This window comes from Protobothrops mucrosquamatus, unplaced genomic scaffold (genome assembly GCF_001527695.2).
Source record: "Protobothrops mucrosquamatus isolate PMUCROS unplaced genomic scaffold, P.Mucros_1.0 scaffold11, whole genome shotgun sequence".
In the NCBI taxonomy this organism is placed as follows: Eukaryota; Metazoa; Chordata; class Lepidosauria; order Squamata; family Viperidae; genus Protobothrops; species Protobothrops mucrosquamatus.
This window is the reverse complement of record NW_015386398.1, coordinates 211,284-227,619: the sequence shown is the minus strand read 5'-3', so window position 1 is coordinate 227,619 and position 16,336 is coordinate 211,284. Positions and strand designations below refer to the sequence as shown.

General features: G+C 41.4%; 1 protein-coding gene across 1 annotated transcript; it reads right to left on the bottom strand.

Moving 5' to 3' along the window:
* Positions 1–7,292: 7,292 nt before the first annotated feature.
* Positions 7,293–16,019, bottom strand: LOC107282702 (mitogen-activated protein kinase 1-like). The gene is made up of 9 exons (XM_015810519.2): positions 15,795–16,019; positions 13,992–14,174; positions 13,221–13,410; positions 12,975–13,091; positions 12,301–12,415; positions 11,959–12,090; positions 8,873–8,982; positions 8,450–8,592; positions 7,293–7,661 (listed from the first exon to the last, which is right to left on the bottom strand). Exons 1-8 carry the CDS (start codon positions 15,956–15,958, stop codon positions 8,473–8,475), a joined length of 1,131 nt encoding a protein of 376 aa, XP_015666005.1. The 5' UTR covers positions 15,959–16,019; the 3' UTR covers positions 7,293–7,661; positions 8,450–8,472.
* Between the last annotated feature and the right edge of the window lie 317 nt (positions 16,020–16,336).

Sequence of the window (16,336 nt, the reverse complement as noted above, 5' to 3'; positions counted from 1 at the left end):
CAACAGCTACCTCAGTGTTGAGAGTTAACACTCCTGAAACAGGCAAGGTAATTTCCCTTTTGATGGAGGAGGAGGAGGAGGAGGAAGAGGAGGGTGGGCTCTTTAAAGGTGAAATGAATGGCTTTCTACTTTGCTTCTTAACACCTTCCCAAAACAAAAACAACAAACAAACAAACGCTAGAAGCTTAAAAGAGGCCAAATGCTCTGGAGATCTTGGCAAGAAACACTTCCCTCCCATGCCATATTTTTTTTGCACCCTGAAGTTGTCCAAAGAAACCTTGTGACTAAGAGGCACAATATTGTTAGAACGGCATGTTCTTATATATATTTAAATAACTGCTGCAAGGTTTTTATATTCACAGAGATGGAAGGATATACAAATTTCCACAAGGAAAAAGTGGTTCGTGAAGTTAATGGACCTGGCTAAGAGGGCAAAATGGACCGCTTTGATGAAAGATAATAATTTGACTGCTTTTCTTTCTATATGGAAACCATTTTTGGACTTTTTGATTGATAAAAATGATATTTTTGGCTTTGGGATTGGATGATTTTGATGTTTGGATTATAGAAATGTTGCATGCTATTGGAGATGAGTTTGTGTAGGTTTTTATGTATTTGTTTAAATTTAAAGTACACATTTGATAATAGAAATATTTACTAGTGTTATTTATGGATTGGTGTTAATGGGTAATATTTTATTTAGATGGAGAGTATAATATTGTATATTGTTATTATTTGATTGTTTGGTATGTACTGTATATCTTTTATATTTTTAATTTTGTATCTTCTTTTTGTTAAACTAAAAAAAGTGTATTTTATCCTACAACTTCAGTCCGTATTGAAAAGAGCTGAAAGTAACTTTTTTTAATGTTATTTTGGGTGCAGGTTTTAATGTCAAGTTTTAAAATTTTTTCTGTGGTCCCCTGTTTGTTGTGATATTGTACTTTCACTTATTTTTGAAGCTTAGTAAAAAAATCCTTTAAAAAACAAAAACAAGAACTGAATAGCCATAATTACTCACGGTTTTAGAACTCAGAACTTAGAATAAAAGAGTTGGAAGGGATTTTGGTGGTCTTTTAGTCCAACTCCCTGCTTGAGCAAGAGACTCTATACATTCTGAACAAATGGCTCTCCCATTTTCTCTTGGAAACCTTCAGTAAGGGAGCACCAACAACTTCTGAAGGCAAGCAGTTCCATTGTCAGGAAATTTCTTCTTAATTCTAGGTTGGGTCTCTCTTTGATAATCTTCCATCCATTACTTCTTGCTTTGCCCTCAGGTGCTTTGGAGAATAGGTTGACCCTCCTTCTCTTTGTGCAGCCCCTCAAATATTGGAAGATTGCTATCCTGCCACTCCTAGTCCTTCTCTTTGCTAGACTAGACATCCAAGAGTTCATGCAACTGTTCTTCATATGTTTTAGCCTCCTGCCACCTAATCATTTTTGTTGCTCTTCTTTGCATTCTTTCTAGAGTCTGAACATCTTTTTTGTACTGTGAAGACCATAACTGGATGTAGTATTCCAAATGTGGTCTCATCTGCACAATATAAAGTGATACTATCACTTTATGTGATTTTGATACTATCTTTCTGTTGATGCAGCCTAAGATTGCACTAGCCTTTTTGGCAGCTGCAGCACACTGTTGGCACATACTTAAAGGGTTGTTAAACAGGACTTTTAAAAAAGCTTTCTCTAGAAGTGTTTGGAATCCAATCTAGCGCCTTCTGCACACTTAACATGTGCTTTGCCACTAAGCTGTAGCACTTCACACCTGCACAGTCTCCTTTTCACAGTACAGCACAGCCCAGGCAAAAGAGGAGAGTGATTCACCCAAAGCTCCCTAATGATCACGACTAAGATGTAGTTTGAACATGTGACATTGCAGCTCAAATAATGTATCCTACATCAGCGCTTAGCTGTCCTCCGTTTTCTTAAGAAACAACAATAGCTCTACAAATGAGCAATGCATTTAAGCATTGGTGTGCTAATAAAAGACAACCAACCAGATCGGCTTGTGAAGGAGAAACATATATTCTGTCCTGCCTCTGCAACAGGTGGACCGCAAAGAAATAGAAACCTGTTCTAAAAACACCCTGCACTGGCTGATAAAGAGGGGCTAAAACTCATTCTCTCCTTTTCTTTCTGCCAACCTTCTGCACTTTGTAAAAATATTTTGCATTGACCAAGCTTTTTAAAGAATTTCTGGCAAAGCAACAGCATTTAGAACAGTGTTCCTTCATCTTGGTAACTTGAAAATGTGCGGACTTTCAACTCCCAGAATTCTGAGAGTTGAAGTCCACACATTTTCAAGTTGCCAAGATTGAGGAACACTGGTTTTGAAGGTCTGTTTGATTTGCCCGTTTCAGCTTTTTTTCCTACCTGTTGGGGTTATGGGAGCTATAATTCCACACCCCTGGAACATTCTTGCTTCTGGAATACTACTGAATCTCATTTCATCTCAATCTTTCTTTCTCTCTGGATTTGTATATATGCACGCTTCTTGTTGAAGCTAAAGTGAGTCATACAACCTCAAGCTGTTCTACAACAAACATTCTGCCTTGATTTCCTCCAATTGTTTAGATTAGAAGAAAACAGTAATAAACGCTCCATCTATTGTGCCTCATAATAGAATCTGTTTACAGGCCTGCTCCACTCAGCCTGGCAAGGTGGCTGTCCATTAAGCTTCATTTCAAATAATGCACTTTTAATATTAATAGAGACAAATTATTCTTTTCCTGGCTGGGAAAAATAGTTTTGAAGCTCCCAGATTGTTGGAAATAAATTATAGTCTCTCTTATAATAAGTTTATCCAGCTAAAATGGAGAGAAGGTTATAGGAATAGCACAAAGAACTGATGGTCTATATTACTGGTAGCATAATGGAGCAGAAAATTTCTGGGAAAAGCTGCCAGGAAAACAGCAGGCACTAGTCTCTGGTTGACTCCAAGGCAAACACACACTCACACACAGAAAATAGAAAGGACTGCATTATTTATTATGTTGGTGGCGATGTGCGATATTCAATGCTTCTTTTATAAGGAATATATATCTGGCCAACTGCCAGATATATACCATGATATGCTAACTTTCTAACGGTATAGTTTGGTGTTTTTTTTTAAAAAAAGCTTATATGTATGTTTGTGTGGGTACCTTGTGCGCTGCCCAGATTTGTTAAGTCTGGCAACATACAAGTTTAATTTCAGTGAAGCAGCCTAAGAGGTTTACTGTCACCTACACCTGTTTCTGATCTAATCCTTCGGAGAACTGTGAAAACTGCCAGTAGTTGCATTTTGTATGGCATCAGAGGTTGTTTTTTTTAAGCATATATAAAGAAAACACCTCAAGCTGGATGGTAATAAGGAAAGCTTATTAACAAAATGAAAGCAAAGATACAATTTAGTTTGTTATCATTGATGTCAACATTAGGAAGTGGAATGATCACCGTACAAAGATCAGGTATGTTTTGAAGCTGCCGGCACAAGCATGGAATGTCATTAAGTACTAATGAGTAAATTATGGATAATAACCTGCAAAGTAATAGCCACAACCATAATCCCATAAACATAATAATTAGCTAGCAGACAAGATTGAGATCTGCAAGTGACGAAACCACCTTCCAGTGGCTGGGTTTTTCCTACCTTAATGATTGTCTCCTTATGGCTAAAAGGCTTCCCACGATTTAAAGTCCATTTCTCAAAGAACTGCAGTATGGGTGGGTCTATCAGCATTGCTGACTGGGGAATTCTGGGAGTTGAAGTCCACACATCTTAAAGTAAGCATATGGTTGGGAAACCCTGACTTACACAAACGGGCTGTTATTCTTCAGCTCCTGAAGCAAACTATTTAGATCACCGAGTCTGACTGGTTTCCTGCAAGAATATGCTAATATCCTATTGTAGTATATCTATCTTTAAGGGACCCTCACCTATGGCGATATTTCAAACATTTTCTAAAACTTTTGTTTAAGCCATGGCTTTGGAACATGAAAAATGTCTCATATTTTGCTGCTTCTATCTTTAGATAGGGCTGGAGGAACTATAGAGAGATAGCTGAGCAGCAAACAAAGGATATGGTAGCATGCAATGTTTTGGTAATGTATTATATTTCTTTGTGGCTTGGAATTCAATCACCTTTAATTTAATCAAGTATGCTGTGATAGCCAAATAGTAAAGATAACTTCACCAGAATACAAGGTAGTGAGTATAATACCTGGAGTAAGATAATATTTGGAGTAAAGATAATATTTGGAATCAAAACTACTCCAGGAGTGATGGTAGAGAAGGGCAACTAAAAATAAATCTGAGTTTCCCATACCTTTTTGCTCCTATCTAGTGGTCCTCTGGATGGATCTGGTTTTAATTTCACAACCAATTAACACCAATTTATGGCTTTTGTATTGCAGGAAGTATTTAATTTGTACAAGTTTTCTAGTTCTCAGTCACATGTGGAATACAAGTTTATCAACCTTTTGCAGAATCCAAGTTGAGAAACAGTGGAGACAAGATCTTTATTGTTGACTATCCATTTTTGCCAGTATATCCTGTCTTGAAACCCTTACATCACAAGCAGATTCCTTCCTCTTAACAGTAATTAATAACAATCCCAGTTAATCACCAAAGGCACTGTACATTTCCTAAGTAATTACTATAGCCATTAGATGTGCAGATATCCCTAATTAGCATATGAACCACATTGAGCTGACAAACCAGTTCTTAATTCTTTCTTATAGCCGGACTCTAGGTATCTGTTTAATGCGCTTACAGTGTATTTTATCTGGAAACCTCATTCAGGTTGGCTCTGAAATAACTAGGTTATTCATAGAAGGGGGACAACTTTGTGATGCAAAGGATGGCATTTCCAGTGTGATGCTTGTTCTGTTACTCTGGCAACATCATGGTTAGGTATGATGTATGAGATCATATTACATCCCCGATAAAAGCACTTTGTTATTAACATGGCCATTTTGTCTCTGAGAAAAATTCAAAGTTGATTTTAAAAATACACAGCTAGGTTGACGACATTCTTCTGAGGTGTGCTCACAATTGCCATGAGATTATCTGTAGCACCTTCTTTGTATAGGTAATCGACTTACAGCTTTTTGTTCAGTAACCGGTCAAAGTTACACAGCACTGAAAAAAAGTGACTTATGATCATTTTTCACTCTTCCGACTGTAGCAGCATCCCCACGATCATGTGATCAAAATTTGGACGCTTGGCAACTGGCATATATTTACAATGGTGGCAGTGTCCCAGAGTCATGTAATCATCTTTTGGGATCTTCTGACAAGCAAAGTCAATGGGGAAGCCAGATTCATTTACAACCGTTTTACTAACTTAATAACTGCAGTGGTTCACATGACAACTGTGACAGGAAAGGTTGTAAAATGGGGAAAAACTCATTTAACAAACCATCTTGCTTAGCAATGGAAATTTTGGGCTGAGTTGTGCTCATAAGTTGAGGACTACCTGTATTCACCCTGATCTCTGAAATATGATGCCTACTCAGGTTTCTGACATTGTAACTGCTTTTTAAAAAGGGCTCTAATTTAACAATCCATTCCCCCCCCAACCCCCAAATTAAGACATAACAGCTGCTGAAGGAATAAAGGAATGATTTATTTTAGGTCTTTATACAATCCAAAGCAGAGAAGGATGGAGAAGCATTAATTCCCTTTAATGCAAGTTCCTTCAAATGGTAACACACCCTAGGAAGAAAGCTCACTGCATATCATCACAGCTAGGACAAGCAGGCAATGCTGTCTGAACACAGAAGCTTCTCCTTCATTCAAGTGGAAAGTTAAGGGAAACAAAACAAACAAACAAAAAAAAAAACCACATCCCAAATCCCATTGTTCTGCTTAGAGCAGCGATGGCGAACCTTTTAGAGACCGAGTGCCCAAACTGCAACCCAAAACCCACTTATGCATCGTCGGGTGCCGGGTGAGTGTGGCCCATTGGGTGGGCGTGGCTGCGGTGGTAACGGCAGACTGGGTGGGACTAAAAATCAATCAATTCCAACTTTGCAAGATCTTTTTTTTCCCTGCGAGAAGTTGAAATTGACTGATTGATTGAACCTTTTTTTTTTGCACACGGCGGCGGAGGCCTAAAGCGAAAAGGGTTTTATAAAACCCAGCTGAAGGCCTAGGACTGGGGCGACGGCACGCGTGCCCACAGAGCGGGCTCTGAGTGCCGCCTCTGGCACCCGTGCCATAGGTTCGCCACCACGGGCTTAGAGCATTTCTCATCTTTGAGAACTGGAATTTTCAGGAAAAACAACCATCCAAATTGTTACTGAAAAATGGCACACATAGAAGGGAGGGGAGAGGTGGGGCCATCTGAGCAGCAGTTTTCCTGCAAAAGCTAACTTTCAAGGGGGTAGTGGTTCATTTCCACTCATGACGGTGAACACCCACACAACCCCCTGAAATTATCCAAAAAAAAACAAAAAAAACCTTTCTACCTGGCACAGTCTGGTGGTTTTGGGGCAGCAGGACTATCCCTTTAGAAAACAGAACTGTGATCAGTGACTTTTCCATTCACACTTGCCCCAAACTGTTAAGTTCCACTCCTTGAGGGTCTTTGCTTTGCATGATGAAGAGGGAGTCAAAAATCGGCATTTAAAAATATTGAGAAAGGAATGGAGGGGGCAGCCATGTTAGTTCGTAGCAGCAAGAAGACAAAGTGCTGTGCCATTGCAGAGGCCGGCTGATTTCTCAAGGTACGCAGCGGTTTACACATACACACACACACACACACACAAACACACGCACACTCACCCAAATTTATTAAATGCAAGGGCGGAGAAAGAAGGCAAACAACGAAAAATCTTAAGTCTCTAGGTTGAGGAAGCAGAAGAAATGTAAGGACTTCCTTTTCATCTGCACGGTTTCTTACACAACAATTAGAAGCGGAGGGAAAGATATTTTGTCGCTCTCAAACCAGACACTTTTTTTCCCCTCATCACAGGATCTTTCCTTGCATTGCATTTCAAAAGTTCCTTAAAATGACCCACCAAGGTCGGATGTGCATTTCAGGTGTTTCAAAAGTGGCATAAATCAGTTGATAAAACACCAGCACAGACATGCCCTCTATTTCTGCAAGAAGTAATCAAGGCTCCTGGATTCTTAAGGTGTGTGGCAGAAAAGCTGGGTAGTCACAGAGTTTAAGGTTCTGCTCCCAGTTTTCAAAATGTAGTGGGATTCAGAGGATTACAGAAGAAAGATACAAAGGGTTTGTCCAGGAACCAAGATTTGATTTCAGTTGCCCTTGCTAATAATGCCCAAGGGATCAGAAAATGGCCCTGCTAAAATAGGATTAGTTTATTAACTCATTAACAAAGACAGTAAAATGCCAAAAAAGGAGATGACGCCCCTTTCGTTGCTTTGAAAAGGGATAAAGGGATGGGAGACTGCTTTCTTTTCCCTCCAATACGGAGGGAGCAGCCCCCCCTTCCCCAACCTGGGCACCAGGGTCTCACCCCAACACATCACATTAAGGAGGTCCAGAGATGGGTTACCAGGGTTCACAGCCACGTAGCAAAGCGCAGTTGTACAGCAAGTCTACAGGGGCACCCTGGAGTTGGTACCCCTGAATCTTGTGCTCCCCTCAACATTCCAAAGGGGGAGCTGGGTACAGTCCCGAATCATCTCCCGGTGAAGCAGCGACCTGAAAGAAGAAGGGATCGCATGAAGATTCACCTGCTGGTGCCTGGGAGGCCTTGACCAGAGCTCAGTTATCTATGGTTTCTTGTACATTAAGCTATAGCCACATTTCATCACTGAATATCAATATGTTATAAAACACAGATGTATCATAAACAGCTCTTTTCTCTTGCCATAAAGGATTATTGGCCCAGGAGAAGAGCTGTGGCTTAACACCCTCTGGAACATCAAACTCTTTGAGGTAAGACCAGTCCCCAACTTAGCCTTCCAGAAGGGCTTTAAAATCTGGCCCTGCGGATTGGTGTGAGGCCGATAGGGACATTCCAGACTCAAGGCGGATAGTGGACAGAGAGAAGATTCCAGCTCCACCCTGTTTGTATTTTGCCTCCTTCCTTAGCTACCTTTCTTAATTTTAATATTAATATCTATCATTTTAATATTTTTTATGTTTTATACTATTTTTATTTGTTGTAAGCCCCCAAAGAGTCACCAGAGGGCAAGATGGACAGCATATAAATTTAATAAATAAATAAGCCCATGGGGATACCAGGGCATCTGTGATCTTTTTGCACAGGGCTGCTGTTTATCCCACTTGTTTCAAGAGTGAAATCGGCAAATTGATTCTTCCGAGGCAGAGGGCTCTGGGAACGGTGCCTTGCTTGAAAAAAACCCTCCTCAGATTTACAAATAATGTCATGGTCAGGGGATGGGACTCATAGGTTACCTCCCAGGTTGAAGCATTTTCTGAGGGAGGGGGCTAAATTAGCCACCCTTGAAGATGAACAGCTATACCTGCCACTGGCCTGAACAGGCTCTCAGGGCCCTTGATAGGCAGGCTGGAATCGTGCAGTTTCTTCAAATATCAGTTCTTTCAGCTTCTCTTTGGGCAAGTCATCCAGTTCCATATCGAACCTGAACGGTTCCTCAGCAACTGGCTAGTGTGGGGTAAAGAGAGAGAGAAAAAACAATGTAGAAATTCTGCTTCCCAGTCACATTAAGGCCATGACTTTCTGCCCCCTTCTCCAGTCATCCTTTTAAAACAGAGGTCTTCAAACTTGGCCCTTTTATGACTTGTGGACTTCAACTCCCAGAATTCCTCAGGCAGGCACACTGGCTGAGGAATTCTGGGAATTGAAGTCCACAAGTCATAAAAGGGCCAAGTTTGAAGACCCCCGTTTTAAAAGAACGACCCTCTTCCAAGAAAACAACCCGCACCTCATCTGAGGGGTCGTAGTACTGCTCGAGGTAAGGGTGCGCCAAAGACTCCTCCACTGTGATACGCTTATTGGGGTTAAAGGTCAACATTTTATCCAGCAGGTCCAGAGCTGAAAGAGATAAAAAAGTGAAAGGATGCAGGATCAGTTGCTGGACAACACATGCCAACGAGAAGATTCCATTTTGTTTAGGAAAGGGACGGTTGCAATGCACCCCCCAGTGGTAGCAGAGAGCATTGCAGGAAACATTTGGTTTCTGAGATCATTTGTCTCAGCAAGCAGATGGTCTGGAGACTGAGTGGGAGGGCTCCTGCCCCCCATAAGAAAAGCCCTGCTGATTCAGACCAGGAATCTGGGCCAGCAGCCTCTGTAAAGCCCACAACTCTCCCACAAAACAAAAGCAGAGTGCCTCCGAAGTGGATGACAGCCTGTGTTTTTCAAACTTGGCAACTTAAAACGTGTGGACTTCAACTCCCAGAATTCCCTAGCCAACATGCTGGGAGTTGATCCAGGCATCTTAAAGATGCCAAGACTGGAAAACATTGATTTAAACCAGTGTTTCTCAACCTTGACAATTTTAAGGCATGTGGACTTCAACTCCCAGAATTCCACAGCCAGCAATGCTGGCTGTGGAATTCTGGGAGTTGAAGTCCACATGCCTTAAAATTGTCAAGGTTGAGAAACACTGGTTTAAACAGTGGCCACCCCTATGAGGAGAAACATAGTTATCACAGTTACTATAAATTATGTTTTATTTGCTTTCAAAATGATTGAAGTTACTGACCAATACTCCTCATCTCTTCTTAGGTGGCCAGAAATCTCATATAAATTATAATTTTATATGAAACAGATCTTCCACTTCTTTGTTCAAAATCTTTGTTGCCAATTTAATCTACTATCTGCAAATCAGAGCACTGTGTCAAAAAAAATCAATTCACCTTAATTCAAAGATCATCTTCCTCGACTCACTTTTCTTCCTCAAGAACTCCAATCTTTTCCTAGTCCCCCACCCTTAACCAATTTTGTTGTCTTCTCCAGCTGTTAATTCAATTTTTGAAATGAGACAATCCAGAACTAAAAGGTAGTGCAAGCCTAGCTAGAAATATTCTTACATGTGGCAAATACTGATACTTTTCTCTTTAATCCTTTTGTATAATTTGAAGTTTTTCATTACTATAGCATCCTGAATTCATATGTACAATGATTACATCTCTAATAGAAGTTAAAGTTAACTTTCCTGGTTATTCACAGTTTATTCAGATCCCTAAGTCTATTTATCTTAACTCTTATTCAGGAAATAAATAAGTCTAGCAGGATCTTTATACCAATGTTTCCCACTTTGTACTAATGATGCTGCCTCATGTCTGCCTGGGAAAGACATTTACATAAAAGCTGGATTAACAAATGATGGCCAGAACAGACAATAAAAGATAAGGAGGCTTTGAAAACTGATGTTTGCTGGAAAGAAATGATTTCAGGGAAGACATACGGAATTGGGCAACAGAAACAGGATGAATCACATGAAAGTAAGTTTCTATACACACCAGTGTTATTTACCACCTATAATTTCTTGTATTTTTTTCCTCTGAAAGGATAACATAAACAGGAGACCTTGTATTGAAGCTGTGTGTGTGTGTGTGTGTGTGTGTGTGTGTGTGTGTGTGTCATTCTGGAGATGGTTAATGAACTAAGACCCCCACCTCCTCCCCTTGTGCATCTTGCTCCCTTCCTTGCCATCTGGTGAATTTTAAATCAATTGTAATGTTAATATTTAGAGTTTTAACATTTTAATGTTTAATCTTGTTTTTTATGATTCTAAGCCACCTTGAGTCACTTCTAAGCAAGATAAGCAACATATAAGTTTAATAAATAAATACAACATACTGTCTAATATGTAATAATGTTACAATGTATCATATAATAGTATAATGTAAGTAAGGTTGAACGCCAGGGCACTCCTAGTCTACTTAGAATCCCCTTCTATCGCCAAAGCAAAATCATTTGATCTCTGAGGTTTAACGCAACATTTTGTCCAAAAAAAGGAACCAAACTTTTGGCCCTCTTCCAGTAACATTACTTCACCACCACCACATACCCTGCATCCTTCAACCACAAAAAAATTGCCTGCTTCTGTTACAAATTAAGCTGCTCTGGGAACCAGCTGTATTTGAAAAACTACACATCAATGTCACACAAGAGAACTTCTAAAAGCTTTTAGAATTAGTTTAAGGTACTTTGCATATTTTTCTCTTGCCCCTTCAGCATGTATCTTCCACTGAAAGCTGGGAATGATGCTGACTGTAGTATACACATTTAAACATTATGTATTGAGGAAGGCTGATCTAGAATGCGTGTTTGCGAATGGTGAGGTACAACTTAAAAGAGAAAGGAAGTCAGTCTTCCTGCCCTGAGTTATAAAGAATGCACATTTCAGCACAGGCTGCTTTAAATGATAGAGTTCAGTTTTCTTGCTAATCCTTATTGGAACCTAACAGCCTAAATCTGGGGCGGGGAACAATGGCCCTTTTATGACTTGTGGACTTCAACTCCCAGACTTCCTGAGCCAGCCATTTAGGCCATAGTTCCCCACCTCTGGCCTAAATGAAAGAAGACATGGGGCCATTCTGCCTATACTGTACCATGTGTGCTGTTTTAGGCAACTAAATTTCCACACCATTCAGTTTTTGCATAAAGATCTCTAACTACATTAAAAAGGACAGCCAGTTTCTAAATGACGAAGTGTACAAATAGTCTTCGCCCAAACTGGGCCCTACTAGTGGATGGATGGCTAGGTGAAAGTTTTACAGTTGAGGATATAGAAGTTTAACTTTTAAATAAAGTAACAGTGGGAAGTTTGTTAACAGATCATACAGATGGGCTCCTCCATATATAAAGTGTGCAATTAAAAAACAACAACTGATGTCAGAACATTGGTTTCGATGGAACATTAACAGTGCCTACCAAGCTACAAAGGGCTGAAGAATTGTGGCCTGTCAGCCAGTGGCTGATGATTGATTTATCAACAAAGAGCCAAACATGCCAAACAAAGGACGAAGCTGTGCATTTTCAGCCTTCTTTCTCCCTTACCTTTGGGATCCGCCTTTGGGAACAGTTTGGCCCAAGGAACTTTGGGCTTTTGAGGCAATGACTGGAGATAATTGCGAGCCTTCGTGTTGATGATGCAATTCAGGTCATCCTGAGATGGGGAACCCAAAATACCTGCAGAGATGGGTGGAGAGAGAGAGCCATTGCATATCTAGGATATTGCAAGCCCTAGAGGAGAAATGGGCATTAAAGTTATAATGGGGAGGCCTTATGCAACAGGAGAAAGGTAGAATCTGTTACACAGCTGATTCAAGAGGCTGCTCAGAACAAGTCTTTTACTAGACTACCCCTTCAAAGGCTTTGCTCAGTCGCCTTCCCTCTTACCCAGGATGTGGTTCAGCTGGTCCAGATAGTGCTTGCCAGGAAAGATAGGTCGATTTGACAGCATCTCAGCCAAGATGCAACCCACTGACCATATATCAATGGACTTAGTGTAGCCCTGGGAAGGGGAAGAAGACACAGAAATAGAAGCTGAGGATTTCTGACTGATCCCACTCTGCTCTCAGCTGCTACTAGGCCATGCAGAGTCATCCTTTTATTGACATGGATGTGTTTCCTTCCTAGTAAATAAACTTTTCAGTTTAATGTAAGAGAGGCATCTTAAACTGTGGACCCAGCAAAGGAAACATTTTCAGGAAAGCTTCTGCAGCCTAGCCTATGCATCAGTCTTCCTCATAGTAGCATCCTTCAGTTAGGCCTCTGTGTGGGATAGGTATGCTAGAATTGCTATGGTAATTTGTACAAGTGAAAGAAAATATAAGACATGTGATATTGTGGTTCCACTGAACATTGAAACTTTATAAATATCCATTTACCAGGATGATCTGGTTTTGGAATTGTGCTACAAGTTAATCATGTTGCCTTTATGGCTACGCAAGGTGTTACCTTTTCTTTTTTTTGAGAAGCTGGGAAACTTCACGCTCAACTAAATTGGAGGTATAACAAATGCGCTTTTTAGGTGTTCTGGTAACATGTTCTATTCATTTTGCTTAACTTACCTTGGAATTAAGCATGATTTCAGGAGCTCGATACCAGCGAGTGGCAACATACTCTGTTAAGAATCCTGTGTGATCGTGGTCTGGATCAGCAATTCGGGCTAAGCCAAAATCACAGATCTGTAAGAAGAGAGAGAACCATAGAGTGGCAACCCCCAAATAAATGGAGAATTAATTGCACTGCAGAATGAAGCAGGGAAGATATTGTTGGCAAGTGCAGAAGGCCTAGCAAAAGATTTAGAATGCCACCTTCAGGTCACATGTGGTGTTGATGAGAAGATTGCTGGGCTTCAAATCCCTATGAAGCACATTGGCAGAGTGAATGTATTTCAGCCCTCGAAGAATCTGATAGAGAAAGTAGCAGATATGGTCGTTGCTGAGCTGCTGGGTCTTCAGAAGCTTATAGAGATCCGTCTCCATCAAATCCTGAACTATATATCTGAAAAAAGACAAATAATACCCCTCTCCACCAGGAAAGGGGAAGGAAGGGAAGCTGTCAAGGAAAGTAACTTCCTGCAAAGAAGGCAGCATCTCTACAAGTGGTCAAATAAATGATAACAGTGGCCACAAATTGAGTTTGCTTTTAATAGCTCAATTAAAACCAGAAAAAATAACTGAAGCCAGATTCACACCATGTTCAATTCATCTCCTGTATAAAGTAGATCATCACTTTACCAGCTGCTGTATAAAAATAAAGGGATGTGACTAAAACAGCATTCTTAATTTTAGAGGACATAAGAGAAGAAGAGACAATCGTTTCATAAGTCCAATTATTAAGAAAGCAATACCTGGAGCCATGCCAGGAGGCAAATGGAAGCCAGCCCAGATGCTGGCATAATCATACCTTATTTTACATCATTGTATTCTGAAGGAGCTAAAGCTTCTAAGCAGTGCATTTCATTAAAAATGGGCCAGAATAAGATTGAATAGATTATTATAGAACATTTTCTGTGCATACACCTTTCTCCAAACAGATCTCCTTCCACACATGAAAAGACACAAGATGGTTTGCAAGGATACACATCACGCATCTGATCAATGGTGGGTGCACGAAGAATGTCATTAATGCCAATGACATTTTCATGCTTGAAGCGCAGAAGTATCTTGATCTCTCGCAGTGTGCGTTGGCAGTATGTCTGGTGCTCAAAAGGACTGATCTTTTTGATCGCAGCTCGGATCTTGTTGATGTGATCATATGCCGAGCTGTTTAGAAACAAAGGCAAATGCATACCGAAGTCCTCAATATATTTTTACTTATTTTTACTTAATTGCTACAGTTGCCCATCTCAGACAAGTGACTCTACAATCTTTTACTATCAAAACTGATAAATCATTTCACTCTCCAATAGAGGAGGATCCCTCTAGAAATTCACAACAACAAGAGACATTCTATACACAAGATAATCCACCAGAATGCTTGTATGTTTTTTAATTTTGGACTTCAACAAAAGAGCAAAGGAAGGAATGAGAAAACACTAATAACACATTATACCAATGTGGGACAACAACTATTATGATCTGAGAAAGAGCTGGCTGTTGCCAAGGCTACGGAACAGAAGTGAAACCTCTGAGATCTCAACAGCAGATAGGTTTTGCAAATCTAGAAAACTGGGTTATTTGATAAGTATATCATGCAAATACAATTATCACCATCAAATACACATTCTACCACAGAAACACTTGGGGATGTATGTGTGTTGCACTGATTAATACAAAGTACATTAGTTCCAAACCTACACAGGTCAGATTATGAGCAATAAAAAATGGACTATTACAGAATATGGAAAGTCTGATACAAGACTCAAGTTACTGATGTTAAACGAATGGCTGTTTGGAATATTTCAGCAAACATGTTGAGAATCATCGCAGCAACAGTGCAGCGCTCAAGATAGCGCTGCCTACTATAGCCTAGCTTTAATGTAAACCAAATGCTGAACAGAGCATAGAAGCCAGCAGGTATTATAATTAGATCAATTAGTATCTATATGACACTTAGCATAATTGGTGAAAATAGATCTGCCCTGAAGGGATAGTGATCTAAACAGGCCAGACGCTGTTGAGGTTGACATCTGGATGGGGGCTGCTGTGCAGCTTAATAACTATAATGCATAAAGATTTATTGGAGAGATAACAGGCTTGCCAACACTTTAAAGAAATTGTGGGGGTGGAGTGCGGCTCTGTGATTTATGGAACTAAATAAAGTTCATCAGGCTGTTTTATTGAACCTGCTGCACCCAGAGAGAAAAGTAAAGTGTTAACCTTCGCGGTTTTTTTGGGTTTTTTTGCATCTCGACACTGACAAGTACAAAAAGTATACCAATTACTGGTAATAAACCAACTCCCGGCTGCAAGGCACCCCTAAGCCTTTCACAGGAAATCTGCAAATATTGGCACAGGAAGATAACAGCCTGCGAAGGCTGGTTTCGGGCAGGCGCTCGGAATACAACAATGACTTGGCAGGGTTGGCTGCGTCGACTGTTTGGGTTTTAGAAGCCAGATTTGACAGCAAGCCTCTGCAACGCGCCCTGCAACGGAATGGAGCAAGAGGCCGGGTGCGGAAGGAAAAGGCCCGGCGGGCAGGGACCCTTAAGGGAGTTGGGGCGCGCGGGGGGGGGGAAGAAAGCAAGTTCCAGATCAAGCAAAATAACATGCACCCTTGCAGGACTTTTCGGTAACTAAGAAACATGGCGGAAGCTTTTAAAAGAGGGTACGGTGGCCGCGCGAAGCCAGTTTGTAGGAAGAGGCACACCAGACCAATCTCGGACGTTTCGCCCAGGTACGGCTCCCGTTCAGGGCCAATCTGCAGGGCTCGCGCTCGCTTACCAGACCATGCCGTACGCCCCCTCGCCGATGTACTGCAGGTCCGTATAACGTGGTCCCACGTCAAATGCCTGTCCTTTTACTGTCTCCACTCCCAGCCTTGGCACTCCAGGCACCGGCACGGCTCCCGCCCCGCCCGGGGCCGCTGTCGCCGCCGCTGCAGCCATGGCTGATCTAATCAAGAAGCTCCCGCAGCCGCTCCTATCCCCGCTTTACCCGGAACCGACACCGCCCGACAGCACCGCGCATGCGTTCGTTGAAGAAACAGCAAGAAAAGCAATGCCCATGCGCTCCTCGGGAGCTGCGGCTGGAGCTGCTTCAAACAGCGCATGCGTCCGTGTTGCCTACTGGAGCTGTGCGGGCCGCGGCGCGTCTGGATTGGATAGAAATGTCAGGAGCCCAACCCGGAAGCGCCGCGCCCAAAACATTCCACACCACGATGAGGTCCCACCCTCGGGCTCGCGCGCGCTTGACTCCCATTGGGCCCCGCCTTTTGGCTCAGCGCGCCTCCAATCCTCTTCTTGACGCTGCGCATCTGCATTTTA